Below are 18064 nucleotides of genomic sequence, written 5' to 3' on the forward strand. Positions count from 1 at the left end.
TATATATATATATATATATATATATATATATATATATATATATATATATAAACTTATACAAATACATATAACATTAACTGGATGTGAAATACACTACTCTAGAAATATATACTTTTTTTTTTGCCAACTAATTTAAATCTCTGTTTTTAAATGTTTTAGTAGTTAACCGGGTTTTTTAAACCCCACAGTGCTGCATTACTGCTGTATTTGTTCTAGCCATTAAATAGGTTGAATTGCTGGATGATTCTGATTGGTCAGTGATGTGATCAGGCCGCGGCCGCGTGCATGTGCAGAGCCAGCACCTATCAAGCGGAAACCAAAATTTAGCGCCTCGTGCTGTCTTTATTATTGACTGGAGGTTAAAGCTACCCATATTTGCCGCATTTTCTAAACTTAAAATTAAGAGGCTTAATTGACAGCCGCAGATATTTTCATTTGGTCATTGAAACTTAAACGGTTTGTAGAACATGTGGTATCCTTCTTGCCGGCTGGTACCAATTTACTTCGAGCCAAACGTGTGCAGATCCGCGGATGTGCCTGCTGCAGTTATGTGGCCCGTCATACCGTTGGACCAGCACATGTGCCTTGCTGTTAATGACATGGTCGGTAAGTTTTCCTGTAGCTAAATTAAAGTCAGATTATTAGCACAGCGGCCTAGCAGTCAATAAAACCTGGTTGGAAAGCATGTTAAGTGCTCAATCCAATTAATTTATGCAGTGACTCTGACTAACTCTCTTATTTACTCATGGGCCTATTCCCTTTCCCACCTAATCATTTATTAGTTTGGTCGTCCATTTATTCACACGGCCACTAATGAACATACTAAACATCTTATTAATGTCTTGCATGTATTCCAAGGGTATCAGGAGCATTGCTTTTCTGTTGCAGATGGAAGGAAATTCCTGTTGAGCAAGTAGGTTTTTACTCTTCTCATTCAAGTTTAAAGTGCACACTGCACCTCTGTAGTAAATCTGAAACATGGATTACAGTAGTATATGCATTACAGTTCTTATAGGACCGAATGCACCTTTTCTAGGTCTGTGTTTGATCTTGTGAATGTGAGCCACTTTCTGGAGTTCACTGATCCAAAGTTGCTTGGTTGGTATGTCTCTTTACCAGAAGAAGACAGGCAGCTAATACAAGGTATGGACAACATTTCTATTAGCATATCATATTAAGCACATGAGCAAAAAAAAAAAAATACAAATAAAATTTGTTTGTATGTTTCATGAGATGTGAGTCAAATTATACACCACCTCATTATTTACAGAAGAAGGAGGACTGATTCAGTTTCTGCATAGACATCCTGCTCTTGAAGTATCTAGACATGTTGTTTGTTTAAAGCGTAAGTATACTGGATCAAATTTGTCGGTTTGAGTAAGTTTATCAGCAAGTTTTACAAGCGGATATTGTGTCCTTTTTAAAACATTTTATATATATTTTTTTTTCAGGGCATGTTATAGGAACTCCCCTTCCAGAACCTGATATGTCTTCAAAACTCGAAAGGTGGGTTTTTTTTTTTTTTTTTTTTTTTTTTTTTTTTTTTTTTTTTTTTTTTTTTTTAAAGGAATTTTCTTAAGAAATTGTACATCCTGTGCTGAAATGAGTTATGGGATCTTATTTGCATGTTTATTTCCGTAACTTTTCTCTAGATCCAGACGGGCTACTTCTTATGGCGTGTCAGAGTGTGTAAATTGTCGCACGAGTTGTCCATCTGGTACTAAAAAGTGCAGACGCTGTAGCACGCTGGTCCTAAACACAGAGGAAAATGTTTGCGTATTAGGTAAGAGATGTTTGATATGTTGTCTCCTTCATTTCTTGCCCAGATTGCTGTTAAATAAAACTTGTCCATGTGTAGAGGAAGAAAAGTCACTTCGGTTGCTACCAAACAACGTACGAGAGGAGCTGAATCTCTTAAAAGCCAAAGGAGATCTCGGTGAGGACATGTCAGTGAGTAGTTATCAGCAGTTTGATAGCCTGCAGGGCACCGCAAATAATTTGTCCACCACTTGGAGCAACCCTTTAAACAGATTCCAGCAACCAGGGCAGCCAAGGAAGAACTCTAGTGATGGCCAGCTTTTGTGTCAGATGTGGGAGGAAAGTGTGCGGTGTGATGGGAATGATATCCGAGTGTTGAAGGATCCCTCAGCACAAGCAAGCTTTTTGCTTGACCGCGAGCTTGAGATGCAGGGCCACAGTCAAAATAGTGATGATGACCAGGTACCTCTGCTGCCAGACAACAATTCAGCTGTTCCTAATTTAGAAGAGGAGACTCTCCCAGAGTATTACAGTTTTAACAGCACTACAATGGGGCACACATCTGCCCAGTGGAGTGATGCCACTAATACCTCCATGATGGCAACTAAAGGCAGCACTGAGGCATCTACTGCTGATGAGCTTGTGGCCTGTGATGTAAAGAATGGTACCTTCCCTGATTCTTTGTCCTTCCACAGCAACTCGTCAGAGTGGACCGATCTCTCAGAGGATTGCCAAAATCTCAGTAATGAGGATGACCTGGAATGCGAGACAAAGACAGATGAGTATCATAGTGTGATAGAAGAAGCCTCAAGCTCAGCGGCCTGTGTTAATCCCAGCTGGTCAGCATCTGGCCAGTGTACGAGAGAGAGAGAATTTACATGTGAGGGGTGCATTTCATCTCCCAGCCTAAATAAGCTAAATGTCAAAACCACAACAGCGTGTGAGGTCTCTCCTGTTTCCCTCCATGTGAGCCAGGCAGTGGATGCCAGCAATGACTTTAGAGCATGTTTTACATCCACCGGGGCAACGGAAATCACTCAGGACCTCTTGGCAATGGTTCACAAAGATGTTTCCACTGACACGGATTCATGTCTTGTTAACGAGGAGACTCAGACAACTCAAAGGCCCACTTCTGAGAAATACACCGTTACTGAAATCTACATGTCTGACTTGGATGCTCTTTGTGAGGTAATATAGATTACATGCACTATTTATTTTGTGAGCTGTAGTACTTGCTTGCTAAAACTCTCAAATCCCTTCCTTGTCTAGGAATTTGGGAACCTCAGAAAGATGGAAAAAGAGCTAATGCATTTAAAGGATGACATGGCAAGGTAACGGACTCCACAAGACTGATTCATTTGCCAAAATTACCTCTCATTTTCAGTTCTGGGGCTGCATTGAAAGGAAGGCTTTTATTCTCACAGTTTCTCTTTTTTTTTTTTTTTTTTTTTTTTTTTTTTTTTTTTTTTAATTTATTTATCTTTTTTTTTTTTTAAATAAGTGGATTTGTTTAGTCAAGTAATGTGCATTTGAGTATTTGTTTACATTTGAAATGTGATTATGGTCCAAGTTATAATTAAAAGTATCAGTTACATGTTTGTTCTTAGACTGTAGTGGGAATATTCTCAAAATATTGAGTAAATTTTAGAATATCTGCTTGTATAAAAAAATGGTTTGAAATGCATAATCCAGATCTGGTCCTGGCACTGCTGGAGGGCCCAAGAGTGAACGACAGAAGAGTCACTGTGGATGTGGTGCTGTTCCACGTGCTCGATTGGCTGAGCTGCGTCTACTGGCTCTGCAGTTTGCCATGTGCCAGCAACATTGCTGGAGGTGCTTCTACACATCACCACAGGGTGAAACTTCACTTCAGGGGTAAAAGACAGTATTTGAAGTGATGTCTTAAGATTCAGACCAAACATAATTTTTTTTTTTTTTTTTTGAGTGTTCTTCTCTTCATGCAGAACCGAAGCGCTGCTTGATGCAATGTCACAGACCCTGAAGAGCCTGGAGGACCGTTACCTCAAGATGAAGATGATGATACTAGAAGGGGTTCCTCTGGATAATCTAAAGCCTCTGTCTGTAGACACCAAGAGATTAACAGCTGCAACGTGCTACAGGCCGTCTTTGGTATGCAGGTCGCACGTGCCTAGAGAAGAAACGCAAAATAAGCATTTACTTTTAGTATCACAGTTTGATCAACATTTTGTTTCTTTTTCAGATTTATGAGGCTTTTTTAGGTGACGGCAAGCCTGAGTTCTCTTTCAAGTAAGTGTAATCCATTCTTGAGATTAAATCAACAATTTCAATTACCTGTGAAATTTGGAATTGATTATCATGCTATTTTTTAAATATTTTTTGTTAATTGTGACTGTTGAAAAGGCCAAGTCATCTTGAAGATGAGGGCCAGACTAACCAAGTTGATGAGGTATTGAACATAAACCTCGCAGACAGAGGACACTTCAACAAGAATACGACAGCTCATTGGGTATATATTTGTATGTGTGTGTTTGTAAGAAGTATTTATTTTTTAAAAATCAAAGTTTGGTCAGGATTTACTGAACAGACATTTCCAACAAAATGATTAGTACAGACTTCAACTTGAGATGCAGCAGTAAGACATGCTGGTAACTGTGAGGATTTATGAGGAGGAGGTCTATGAAAGTTTCAATCCTTGGTGCTCATTTTACTTTTTTCCCCTGCTTGTGGACAAAACTGGCAGCATGATTCTGCCACATCGTCTAAAACTGCCATCAGTAAGAGATGTAGAGGAGGCATGCCTGGTTCCAGCCAGCAACCAGGAGTCTCTACTGATGCCAAGCCTGGTAAGAAGCATCACCCTGTGTGGCTGATGTATACATTCACTGAGCACTTAAATAGGAACACTTGTATGTCTACTCATTCATGCAATTGTCTAATCGGCCAATCGTGTGGCAGCAGTGCATAAAATCATGCAGATACGGGCCAGCAGATTCAAGTAATGTTCACATCAAGATCCACTTCTGTCAACCAAGAAAAGAAAGCTGATGCTTCAGTGGGCACAGGTTCACAAAAACTGGATAGTTGGAGACCGTAAAATGTAGCCTGGTCTGATTAATCTCAATTTCTGCTGAAGAACACAGATGGTAGGGTCAAATTTGGTGCCAACAGCATGAATCCATGGACCCAACATGTTTTGTGTCAACAGTCCAGGCTGGTGGAGGTGGTGTAATGGTGTGGGGAATGGTGTTTGGGGTTTTTTGTTTGTTTGTTTTTTTGTTTTTCTTGGCACACTTTGGGCCTGTTAATACCAATGCTTGACTGCCACAGCCTATTTGAGTATTGTTGCTGACCATGTGCATCTCTGGCTAAAATCTTCTAATGGATACTTCTAGCATGATAATGCACCATGTCACAAAACAAGTCATCTCAAACTGGCTTCATGAACATGACACTATGTTCAGTGTTCTCCAATGGCCCAGTCACTGGATCTGAATCCAATAGAACACCTTTGGGGCGGCTGTGGCTCAGGTAGGGTTGGCGGTTTGATTCCTGGCCCACATGACTTCACATGTTGATGTGTCCTTGGGCAAGACACCGAACCCCAAGTTGCTCCCGATGGCAAGTTGGCGCCTTGTATGGCAGATCTGCTTCCATTGGTGTGTGTGTGAATGAGACGGTGTAAAGTGCTTTGGTTAAAAGCGTTATAAGTGCAGACCATTTATGTGTGGGAGAATCACAGCATGAAACTGCACCTGGAAAAATCTGCAGAAATTGTGTGATGCAGTCATGTCAACATGGACCAGAATCTCAAACTAATTTACATATTCGTATAATGTTCCCAATAAAGTGTTCGAGTGTAGATTCTACCATATCTACAAGTTTTAGCTCTGTGTAATGGTGTTTAAGATTTAAGATGCCAGTGTAATTTCTTAAGTCCTTTTTATATGCACACTTCTTAAGGTGCACCCAAAGAACTCCACAGCAGTGATGCCTGGTTTGATGCAGAGGAAGAGCTTGGATGTGACCGTCAGAGTTGTAAAGAAGACCAACAAACAGGGCAGAGGGATCAAGGGAACTCAAAGAAGGAACTAAAAGGTTGTAGTAGTTGTTTAAACAATTGATGTGAAACGTTTGTTTTTGTTTTTTTTCCATCATTGTTTGAAAGCAGCCCTAATGTACTTCATTTGCATTTTGTTATAGTGAGATCAGATCAGTGTTTCTTGCTTTGTGTCTCAAACTTGCCAAACAGTGTTACTGAGGTGAGAATGAACATAACTATTACTTAAATTTCCCATGTCATGTACAACACCATGTGAGTCTAAGTCATCAGGATGATCTCCAGATGGCTTCATAACTCTAAATTATTTACTGATTGTAGCATGATCTGCTGCTTTGGTTTGCGAAGTACCATGCCAGTCAAGTGTCCTTTTCCAAATTTAGTAACGGGTAAGGCTTTATAATATTTTTAAATATGTCATGTTGTCATTGTATTAACGAAAGGAGTAGTGATTGTATTCTAACTTTGTATAAGGAAATATTCATTGGCGGGGGAAAGCAACACATGATTGGCATTTGTTTAACATTTAATCTTGGTCAGGTTTGTGTGTCTTCCATGGATGTGCTTCTTTAGGGCTGCAGTATTGAGTGTGAGAAACCCCAAGGATGCAGAGGCTGCAGTAAGAGAGATGAATGGCCGATCCATTCAAGGCCACACTCTCCATGTGGAACACATCCTCAAGTCTCCCACAGATAGTCAGGCCACCATCAAAGAGCCCTGCGTTCATCTTGCCCCAGCTGCTCTTAAAGCAGGGTCTGTAGGAAAAAGGTCGATCACGCATAGCTCAAATAATAACGTTCATACCTCCAGAGTGAGTATAATCCAGCAGACACTTTCAAAGATGAGAGAAAACAAGGCTCTATGTTACCACAATGCATTAATTTCTGTCTTCTCTTTAAATTACTTAAGTCCCCTGGAGAGGTTAACTCTGTTTTTGTTCCATTTTAATTATTTCTAAGCCATTCCGCTGCAGTCTGGATAAGCTTACCAACATATGCCCTACACCCACTGCATCTGGTACTTGTGTGCCACAGCACTATGGCACCATGGGCAGCTTCGACACGATTATGGCCCAGTTATCAGAGCGCCACCCCAAAATGGGCAGACAGCAGATCGTCAGTGCTTTGCTGGAGCTGAGGGAAAAGCATCATGGTGTCCTCAGTGGCCTGCCCCTCAGAGAAATCGTGGATATGACCTCTGAACTTCTCACTCACTCCACCACAGACTAAGCAAGACAAAGATCACATTCTTTATTGGTGTATGTTTAAGTCTATTATTTGTGTTGGTTTGGTTCTTTTAGGGATTTAATAGGCATTTCTGGTTCTTTTAGTAGCCTTGTTTATTATTCTAAATTTTATGTTTGAGGCTTAAACAACCCCCCCAGTGTTGTTGCATGGTAAAATTTCTATTTTGAGAGAACTTGTGTTGAGGGGAAAGAAAATCTGCAAACTGTTCCTTTTATGGTTGGTTTACCCAGTTAGAATTCAATGGTAGAAAATGGTCTGTCCATTGTACAGTTGAGTGTCAGTTTATTAGGAATACCTAGCTTGCACTTCTAGTAATTGGCCCTTTTCATCAAGTACACCTAACATACAAGTCTGTGCCGTACAATAAGTTTCTGTTCAGTTTTTCAACCACCGTCATTGACTGACAGGATAGAGGACACAATATACAAATAAGTTCTCATTGGCTACACTCTAATTATACATGGTAATCTGTTATCTTGTAGGTGTACCTACAAAAAAGGTAATAAATTAAGGAATGCATACCTAATTAACTGGCAGGCCTCTGTGTTTAGTTTTCAGCACTATGTATATAGTTGGCCAGAAAGTTGAATAATATGACAACTGTGTTTGCTTTTGAAAAGCAAAACCAATTTCCTTATGTTCCATTATCAGTAAAAACATTCTGTGCCTGAAATCTAACTGTGATGTGATTATTTCTGAACAATTTCACTCCTGCTTATCTACTGTGATGATTTCTCATTGCATAACTACGCCTGCTCCTTTTTTTAAATTGTTTTTATTTATTTATTATCATCAAGTAAAGGGGAAAACTTACCATTTCTATGGTAAGAATTTGCAAACTGGGATAATGGGGGGGGGGATTGATTGGAGTTTGAACTCATTGAGCACTTTATTAGGAACACTATACTAATACCGGGTAGAGACTCACTTTGATCTCAAAACAGCTCCAGTTTTTGTGGCATGGATTCTCAGATCCGGCCCACATCCTGTGTGGAATGATGACACTTGAGTGATCTCCTGTTTCCCAGATTTGGGCCACAAGCAAGCCATAGCAATGCTGCATGTGCCACATGATGTTTGAGCTATATTCACTATTTACCACATGGGTCACTTTAGGATCACATCCAGATCACACATTGCCGTGAGCACCACATCTTTGCCTAAAACGGCCCACTTGTGATTTGGGATATGTGGGCCACTTCAGGCTCATATCCATTTTGTCTGGGCCACAAGAAGGCCAGCAGTCCTGCATCACTGCCTGAAGTGGCCCACATCTGGATGCTGTCTGGGATGCTGACATGAGAGCATCATGCAATTCTTGCTGATTTGTCAGGTGTGATTTGATGCTGGGAATTTTCTCTTCTACCACATCTCAAAGGTGTTCAATTCAGATGCGGTGAGTGAGAATGCCACTGAAGAACATTGACCTCTTTAGCATGTTCTTGAAACCAGTTTGCAATGACTTGCTTTGTGACATGGTGCATTATCATGCTGGAGGTAGCCATAAGTCGATGGGTAAATTGTAGCCAAGAAGAGATGCACATGGTCGGCAACAATACTCAAATCTCCCAGGAAATCAACAGGTATAGATATACTCAACCCAGCCCAATTATGCCACCGCCAATATCACGAAGCTCATGTTTCCCTGATCTGATGGTTGATGTGAACATTACCTGAAGCTGCTGCCCTGTATCTGCATGATTTTATGTGCAGCATTTCTGCCCCATGATTGGCTGATTACATAACTGCATTAATGAGTAGGTGTACAGGTGTTCCTAATAAAGTGCTCAGTGAGTCTAGGTCCTGTTTAATTACAAGATTTAGAAAGATTGAGAGAGTATAAAGTAACAAGACAAGACCAAGCAAAAGAAGAGGAATAGAAAAAAGCAGCGTAATACAGGTTAGAGTGTTTTAGAGGAAAAAGGCAGTGATACTAAATGTAACTGATGTCATTTAAATGTTCTTTACCAGGCATGGAGCCTAAATATGGGTCAGCTGCTGGTACAGTTGTCCCTTGAAACTGCACCATCTGATGAATGTAAAGCAAGCAGTAATACAGTGTGGTGTAGGAATTAACAGGAAAATACTTATACATGTTATACCTGGACAGATGGGATGCAGTAATAGTGGCCCTGCTGCTCCTGCTGGGGCAGGTTGTGGCAGTTAAAACTATGAAATAACGTATAAAAGTATGTAGTAACCAAGAAAAGAATTAAACAAATCAAAACGATTTTTTTCTTAACAATAGTTTTGATAATTCTTTGGATGCTCCTGGGATCTTCACTTGTAATTTAACCTCTGGGTCTTTTTAGTGGATGATTTTCAGTCTGGCCAGCAGAGGGCGACAAACACCAGAATACTTTCCCCTCCCCAGCACTTACTTTACAAATGAGTGTGAAGTGTAATTTTGTGACCCAAATAACTAGGTTACATTATTTCTACAGAGTTCAGAGGTGTGTATTTGAAGCATTTATATACAGTATACACAAATCAGCTACAGTCTGTAATTGTGTGTGTGTGTGTGTATAATATGAATATGACACACATACAAAATACTCATGAATAAACAGTAAACTGTCTAAAGAAATTGCCCACAAGACCAGCACTGATCATCAGCTTGAAACATGCATGTGGAAACTTTTGGGTCATACACTATATGGCCAGAAGTATGTGGACACCTGACCATTACACCCATATGTTAGAACTGTCACCGCAAAGTTCTAAACACTCTTTGTCTTTGTATGCTTTTAGTATTAAGATTTCCATTCACTGGAACTAAAGGACCCAAACCTGTTTCATCATGACAGTGCCCCTGTGCACAAAGCAAGGTCTATGAAGATATGGTTTGCCAAGGTTGGAGTGGTCAGAGCCCTGACCTAAACCCTACTGAACACCTTTGGGATGAACTGGAATGACAACTGCACCCCAGACTTCCTCAACTTGACATCAGTGCCCGACATCACTAACGTGCTTGTGGTAGAATGAGCACAAATCCCCTCAGCCACACTCCCAAATCTAGTGCAAACCCTTACCAGAAGACTGGAGGTTATCATAACAGCAAAGGGAGGACCAACTGTGTGTGGATGCCTGTGTTTTTGGTATGGTCACATATCGGTGTGATGATCAGGTGTCCACTTTCTTTTGGCCATTGAGCACATTCTTTTGTGAAGAGTTGACTGTCTTTGTGAAGCTGAATTTTAGTCTGTGTATAGTTTCTCTAATAATTAGTTCCTTATTGTAGTACAACTAAAATTTTTAATGGTTGGGTGGTTTAGTTAGAATGCTGGAGCTTTTATGGTCTCCTATGTGGAATATAAGCTGTAAATGAAAGGTTATGAAATAATGGTCAAACTGAATACTCATTTCAACAGGAAATTTTGTCACTTTGCTGGGCCATTTAACCACTGTTTGTTCATTAGCATCGACTGTTGGTTGTAGTCTGTGGACAAAATGAGCTTTAATCCAATGAACAGTATAGATAAGTGCATTACTGCATGCTGGAGAAACACCAAATTGAAGTACATAACTCCAAATGGGATGGGCATAACTACAACCCAAAATTCAGAAAAAGTTTGGACAGTCGACTGTTTATCGCTGTGTAACATCACCTTTTCTTTTACTAACACTTATTAAGCATTTGGGTGCTGAAGACACCAGTTGTTTAAGTTTAGCAAGCTGACTTTCCCCCATACATCCATTATGCATTTCTTCAACTGCACAACTGTATGGGGCCTTTGTTGCCTTATTTGGCACTTTATAGCGTGCCACACATTCTCAATTGGAGACAGGTCAGGATTGCACGCAGGCCATGCTAGCATCCGCACTCTCTGCTTACGAAGTCATACGCTTGTAATCCGTGTAGAATGTGGTTTAGCATTGTCCTGCTCTGGATGGCAGCATATGTTGCTCCAAAATGTGTACGTATCTTTCTGCATTAATGGTGTCCTCACAGATGTACAAGATACCCATGCCATGGGCACTGACACCCCCATACCATGACAGATGCTGGCTTTTGGACCTGATGCTGATAACAGCTTGGATGGTCCATTTCATCTTTGGCCCGGAGAACACAACGGCTGTTTTGTCCGAAAACTATTTGAAATGTTGACTTGTCGGACCACAAAACACGATTCCACTGTGCTACTGTCCATCTCAGATGAGACCGAGCCCAGAGAAGTCGATGATGCTTCTGTACAGTGTTGATGTATGGCTTCTGCTCTGCATAGTAAAGCCTTAACTTGCATCTGTGGATGCAGTGGCGAATGGTGTTTAATGACAAAGGTTTACCAAAGTATTCCCAAGCCCATGCCAGGATATCCATTACAGACTCATGACGATTTTTAAGACAGTGACATCTGAGGGATCGGAGATCACGTGCATTCAGAAGTGGTTTACGGCCTTGCCCTTTACGCACCGAGATTTGACCCGATTCTTCTAATCTTTTAATTATATTGTGCACTGTAGAAGGTGAAATGCCCAAAAATCCTACCAATTTGTCTTTGGGGAATGTTGTTCTCAAAGTGTTGGATTATTCACTGGCTCATCTGTTGGCAGATTGGCGAGCCTTGACCCATCCTTGCTCTTGAAGGATTAGGCCTTTTTTGGAGGCTCCTTATATACTATGATTAGATGATTGCCTCACCTGTTTCACATCACCTTCTTATTTCAACTTGTCACATTGCCATTAGTCCTAAATTCCACCTGTCCCAACTTTTTTGGAATGTGTTGCATGCATCAATTTCAAAATAAATGTTTACCTTCAAAAAAAAAAAACTATGCAGTTGATTAGGTAAAACATCAAATAACTTGTCTTTTTACATTTTTTGTTTAAATACATGTCAAAGTACATTTACAAATTACTCTTCTTTGTTTTTATTAGCATTTTCCATACAGTCACAACTTTTTCAGAATTGGGGTTGTACAAATGGAAGGGATGTAACTCCAAATGAAAGGGACATAACTGAGCTATTGGTTGTTAAGAAGTCTGGTGGGTTTTTTGTGATGCTAGGTTCTGTATTACTCTCATTTTTAGTGGAACAGAATTATCTGATGATAAAATTTTAAATTGTGTTTATTTTGTTATTGTGTGCATTCAATACATGAAGTAAATTCACTTTTTTTTTATTTTTATAAATAATCTAAAATATGTATAGTTAAACAGGCTAGATCTTGGTTTGAGCCAAATCATAGTCTAATGTAATTCATTCATCTTAAAATGTAACATGCTTAAAAGTCTAAAAATATGTTTGGGTGAAAACTGAAATAAACTTTGTGCTCTAACCTGTGAACATTTACACCAGCCGAACAGACAGATTTGCTCATTTTCAGAAATGTTAAGTGTAATCTGTCAGACTAGGTCTGAGCTCCACAAATATTTGGTTCTATTCTCATGTGTTCATTAGAAAGAGAAAACAGTTTTCATATACTTTAATCATTTATCCTCAGAAAATAAATTTCAATGATTTATAATTCGAATAATAACTCCGATGATAACATCAATGTTTTAAGTTTGAGAAATGGCTGCTTTGTGATACCTTACTCTTACCCAGACATGCACAATGCAGGAAATTGTTGTCCCATCCAGGGCCATTTTCTGCCAGAAAGACATCTTGGCAGCCTTCCTGATCAACATTTTATTTGTCCTTTCACTTTTCACTTACTGTGGTGCTTCAAGGTTTGTGAACCCCTTAGAATTTTCTATATATCTGCATACATATGTCCTTTATAAAGAATAAATAAACCATAAATAAGTCCTAAAAGTAGACAAATAGAACCCAATTAAATAAATGACAAAAATATTATACTTTGGTCTTTTTAATTATTAAGGAAAATGATTTAAGTTTACATATCTGTGAGTGGCAAAACTATGCAAACCTCTATTATTAGCACTTAATTTGAAGGTGAAATTAGAGTCAGGTGTTTTCAATCAATGGGATGACAATCAGGTGTGAGTGAACACCCTGTTTTATTTAAAGAACAGGGATCTATCAAAGTCTGAGCATCACAACACATGTTTGTGAGAGTGTATCATGGCATGAACAAAGGAGCGCGCTAAGGGCCCCAGAAAAAGTGTTGTTGCTCATCAGGTTGGTAAAGGTTACAAAACTATCTCTATAGAGTTTGGACTGCACCAATCCACAGTCAGACAGATTGTGTACATATGGAGGAAATTTAAGGCCATTGTTACCCTCTTGGAGTGGCTGACAGATAAAGATCACTCCAAGAGCAAGATGAGTAATAGCCTGTGCGGTCACAAAGGAACCCAGGGTAACTTCTAAGCAACTAAAGGCCTCTCTCACATTGGCTAATGTTAATATTCATGAGTCCATCATCAGGAAAACACTGAACAACAATGGTGTGCATGGAAGGGTTGCAAGGAGAAAAAGCACTGCTCTCAAAAAGAACATTGCTGCCCACCTGCAGTTTGCTAAAGATTACATGGACAAAACAGAAGGCTACTATTGATGAATGAGACCAAAATAGAACATTTTGGTTTAAATGTGCAAATTATGTTTGCAGAAAGGAAAACACTTCATTCCAGTGTAAGAACCTTATCCCATCTGTGAAATATGGTGGTTGTAGTGTCATGGTTTGTCTGTTTTGCTGCATCTGGGTCAGGACAGCTTGCCTTCATTGATGAAACAATGAATTCTGAATTATACCAGCAAATTGTAAAGGAAAATATCTGGACGTCTGTCCATGAACTGAATCTCAAGAGAAAGTTGGTCATGCAGCAAGACAATGACCCTAAGCACACAAGTCATTCTATCAAAGAAAGATGAATAAAGTTAATGTTTTGGAAAGGCCATGTCAAAGCCCTGACCTTAATCCAATAGTAATGTTGTGGAAGGAACTGAAGCAAGCAGTTCATGTGAGTAAACCCACCAACATCCCAGAGTTGAAGCTGTTCTGTACTGAGGAATGGACTAAAATTCCTCCAAGCTGATGTGCAGGACTGATCAACAGTTACCGGAAACATTCAGTTACAGTTATTGCGGCACAAGGGGGTCACACCAGATACTGAATGCAAAGGTTCACATACTTTTGCCACTTACAGATGTAATATTGGATCATATCCCTCAATAAACAAATGACCAAGTATTTTTGTCTTATTTGTGTAATTGGGTTCTCTTGATCTACTTTTAGGACTTATTTAGGTCATATTTATGCAGAATTATAGAAATTTTTAAAATAAACTTTCAAGCACCATTGTATTTTTCTTAATTAACAACTATTCATCACTTCAATTTTGTTGGTCGTCAATTCATATAAAATTTTTAAAAGCTCTGGCATGACTTGCTGTACATTTGGTTGTACACAAGGAAAAATAATCACTGCGATTTGAAATGTAGGACATTTATATTTTCTGAATATAAACGACTGTTTAGATTAAAATGCCAACGTTTCATAGCCCTAGGTCAGGGGTGTCCAAACTTTTTGCAAGGAGGGCCAGATTTGGTGAGGTGAAAATGTGTGGGGGCTGACCATTCAGCCTGACATCCTTCGAACCTAGGTAGTTAAGGCCATGAGTTTTCCATAATATGTCTGGTATTTTATTAATCAGCACAATAAAAACAGTTAGAACTAATTGCCAACCTGAGTTATACAGTTATCTACAGTAGCTAAGCTAAAACAACAAAACACCACATAAAACATCAAAACTGAGCAGTGATACGCAAACGCGATATTTATGTAGAAAAGTTTGATTCTTTATACATTTTAATGTCATAAATGTCAGCCAGATATTCAGTTTAGTTCAGTTTACGATAGAATAGCTGTAGTAAAGCGCTGCAGCAGCCTATTTAGGATACATATACATTGGAGTTAGACCAGGAAGAAAGTTTTTAACAGCATGCCGCAATTTTGTGAAACAAAAGTTATTAGTGGTATGCTTTGAGTGTAATAAATAAATAAATAAACAAGAGAGGTATTAAAAACAGTGTGATCCGCATTCACTTCTGTGAGACCGCAACAAAGGCCAATAAGCAAGAACCACAATAGGTATACAATACCACTTCCAATATCACTGCTGCAGCTGTGGCTTTTGTGCACGTTTAATGAGGCTCACGTGACCGCCGACTCCATGCGGAAATAATCTCTGCTTTCGAATTTAATAGTTGGCTCAAATCCAAATCACTTCCTGTAGGACATCTAGTGCACTAGTTGTAGAAGTGGTTGGTTGCGTTGGCCCTAGGTGGCGTGATCTAGTGTGAAACAGACTTTAGTTTTAGCCATGCTTACATTTCCTGCCTAGTATAATGTTGTTGTTTTTTGGTGTGGGGGGTTAAGGCTACATGAAGAACTAAATACACTCGGGTCAGTAATCAAAGGTATTGTAGTAATATAATTAAGAGATGTTGTACCCTGACCCCAGATTATAATAATAATAATAATAATAATAATAATAATAATAATAATAATAATAATAACTCCTATATTGTAACAAGCGCAGTGGGGAGATTGACACGGCGCTGTGGTTAAACATGAGCGCCTCCTATCTAGTGGGCGGAGTTAGTGAAACTCCGTCTCCAAACTTCTGCAGTGAAAACAGCCGGAGACTTTGATCTGTATTTCGCTGACTATACTTTCTTTCTTTCTTTTCTTTCTTTTATTTAAAAAAGAAGCACTTGTTGTGTTCAGGATGTGTTTTGCATGTGTTTCTGAAAGTGACACGCAGTTCATGTCGCTTATTTAACCCTAATGGAAATGTCCGACGGGAAGGCGATGAGCCGATCTGGATTAAACCCTGTGCATTACAAAGAGCAGTTTCTCTGGGGGTTTGTTCAGGGAGAACTCTCCACTTTGTTAGATCTGGGATGGACCGAGAGAGGAGTTCTCCACTAAGTCATCTAAGGGATAACGATTACTGTTGGTGATTCAAGCCAGTTTGTTTCAGATTTTACTAAGAGGTCGCCGCCTTTCTCGACCTTTACAGCCATTATGTGGAGTTTTCGGCTTTGTGGCCACCTCGCAGTTCTTGTAGCCGGCATTATACTGCACATCTGTAGTCACACAGCCAGAGGTGAGAGCTTTCCTCATTATGAGATGATTTAGGTGCCCACTTGCATTTTGTATCTATTTGAAAGAGTATCTCTAACTTCATGTCTGCTTATGCTTATAACAAATATATGTGTATATATATGTTTTTTTCCGTGGTGTAGGTCTTAATGTATGTGTCAGTGGCAGTGCCACATCGTGTGAAGAATGTCTACTGCTTCACCCGAGCTGCGCCTGGTGCGCCCAAGAGGTAAACAACCAAATGACACAAAGTTCACGTTATAATGATTCACTTGTAGTAGCCTATAGATACACACTCACTCAGGAGAGGCAAAAAAGAAGTACTAGCCTGTTGCTTGGGTGATACAGTCTAGAACAGGGGTTCTCGAACTTTCTACTGTCCTGAAGCCCTTTAACTGTGATATACACTTCACAAACCTGTTCCAAATATGATCCAACTACTCAAATATTAGGCTTGTTATTCAAATATGTACACAGATTGTAGTGCTATTTATTCCATCCATAGATCTTTTAATTACGCTTGAAATGTCCACAGAGCAAACACAGGTTCGAACCAAGTTGACATTATTTATAAACATACTTGTGTTTGAGTTACCGAGGTTTCGATTCAATCCATCCATGTTAAGTGTCCAGTCAAAGAGGTGTATATAATAACTGTAAAACGCTAATAAATACAACAGCTTTGATAATGATGGGCTGTGATTTCTACCACTGTAGTGACAGACACTGACAGACCGCCTGCTTTGAGTTCCTGGAATCCACTTTGACATCCACTGCTCTACAGGACATGTTTTGTATCTGTAGTATGTATGTTTTAAACGGTAACATGAACGTAGTGTACATTTTCAAATGATTTAAAGTATATCGTTGAAACTTAAGGCCTACTGATGTACCTTTTTTATTTTTTATTTTATTTAATTAATTAATTAGCTTTTAGAGTAAAATTGTAAAGGTACATTTCATACACATTTCTAGGTAAAATATACTCACTAAAGGTACAAAACACGGATGCTAGAGGGTACCAGTCCAGTGACAAGAAAGGTACAGTTTGGTAACTTTATTGTTTTGTATAGATGAGTGTATAGATGGTTGTACAACATATCGATTAACAGATTTTAGTCATTATCAAGATATTACTCCTATAAGAAGATACTAGTGTATGTGTGAGTACAGTATGCAAATGAGATGTCAAAGCAGTCATTACATGTTGTATTCTATGCTGTGAGTATTCTCTGATTTTTTTTTTTTGGTTGTTGTAGTTTTGACTGACATTCACATTAGCACAATTTTTAGGTATATTTCAAAGCATACTGCCCTCACGGTATGTTGCACCAGAATCACATTACTAGAGATGGAATGAGCTGTCACTGAATGCAGATTGTCTTAAAACCCAATTCAATCCTGCCTCTGATGTTTCTAAGTACCTGACAACAGAAGCTTCCACAGATTGGTTACTAACATATCAGTGCTGGATCAGTATTGGGTCTCAGCCAAGTTCTGATATGCCTCCTGCAGAAACAACTGAACTAAAATGATTGAAATTCTTTGAGCTTCTGAAGCTGATGCACAAGAATTAGTGGTTTTTCATAGGCATTGATGCAGCAGTGCTTAGTGGCTGTTCAGAAGCTGTCATTAAGCCTGTTCTACCCCATACCTTCTCCCTGCAGCAGGACCAACTAACAGCTGTGTTGTTTTTTAGAACTTTGGAAGGGGAAGGACATTCATGTCACAATGTGATTTGAGCCAGAACTTGCTGAAAAGGGGCTGCAAGGCTCGTTATATTGAAAACCCAAGGAGTTTCAGTTCCATCCTCAAGAACAAACCCTTGAGCTCCAAAGGCTCAATGTCTGCCCAGTATGACGTCATCCAGATCCAACCACAGAAGATTTCACTCAGTCTAAGGCCGGGTATGGTTTTTGTGTGCAAGTATGGATGGATATGGGATTTGTCAAATGTCTTAAAGTGTATACTTGATGGAATATCACTGCTTGGAGACACTGAT

At 39.3% G+C, this 18064-nt stretch overlaps 2 protein-coding genes across 5 annotated transcripts in view; both read left to right on the plus strand.

Annotated features, from left to right (window-relative positions):
• The first annotated feature begins 235 nt into the window (after positions 1–235).
• Positions 236–7717, plus strand: rbm44 (RNA binding motif protein 44). Of its 4 annotated transcripts, none has more exons than XM_017470201.3 (18): positions 236–606; positions 859–913; positions 1037–1143; positions 1271–1345; positions 1452–1506; positions 1653–1783; positions 1859–2946; positions 3028–3089; positions 3451–3633; positions 3723–3888; positions 3980–4026; positions 4141–4246; positions 4481–4583; positions 5701–5835; positions 5941–5999; positions 6119–6186; positions 6338–6608; positions 6757–7717. In XM_017470201.3, exons 1-18 carry the CDS (start codon positions 468–470, stop codon positions 7024–7026), a joined length of 3120 nt encoding a protein of 1039 aa, XP_017325690.1. In that variant the 5' UTR covers positions 236–467; the 3' UTR covers positions 7027–7717. The 4 variants fall into 4 exon arrangements, with proteins under 4 accessions (XP_017325690.1, XP_017325693.1, XP_017325691.1 ...); XM_017470204.3 differs by having other exon boundaries at positions 3451–3591; XM_017470202.3 differs by having other exon boundaries at positions 889–913.
• Positions 7718–15556: 7839 nt separating this feature from the next.
• Positions 15557–18064, plus strand: part of itgb5 (integrin, beta 5) — a 38439-nt gene continuing 35931 nt past the window's right edge. Inside the window, exons 1-3 of the mRNA XM_017470199.3 lie at positions 15557–16066; positions 16206–16291; positions 17762–17969. Of these exons, the coding sequence (XP_017325688.1) occupies positions 15985–16066; positions 16206–16291; positions 17762–17969 (376 nt within the window). The 5' untranslated portion in view covers positions 15557–15984. The remainder of the gene's footprint in view (positions 16067–16205; positions 16292–17761; positions 17970–18064) is intronic.

This window comes from Ictalurus punctatus, chromosome 6 (assembly GCF_001660625.3).
Source record: "Ictalurus punctatus breed USDA103 chromosome 6, Coco_2.0, whole genome shotgun sequence".
Lineage (NCBI taxonomy): Eukaryota > Metazoa > Chordata > Actinopteri > Siluriformes > Ictaluridae > Ictalurus > Ictalurus punctatus.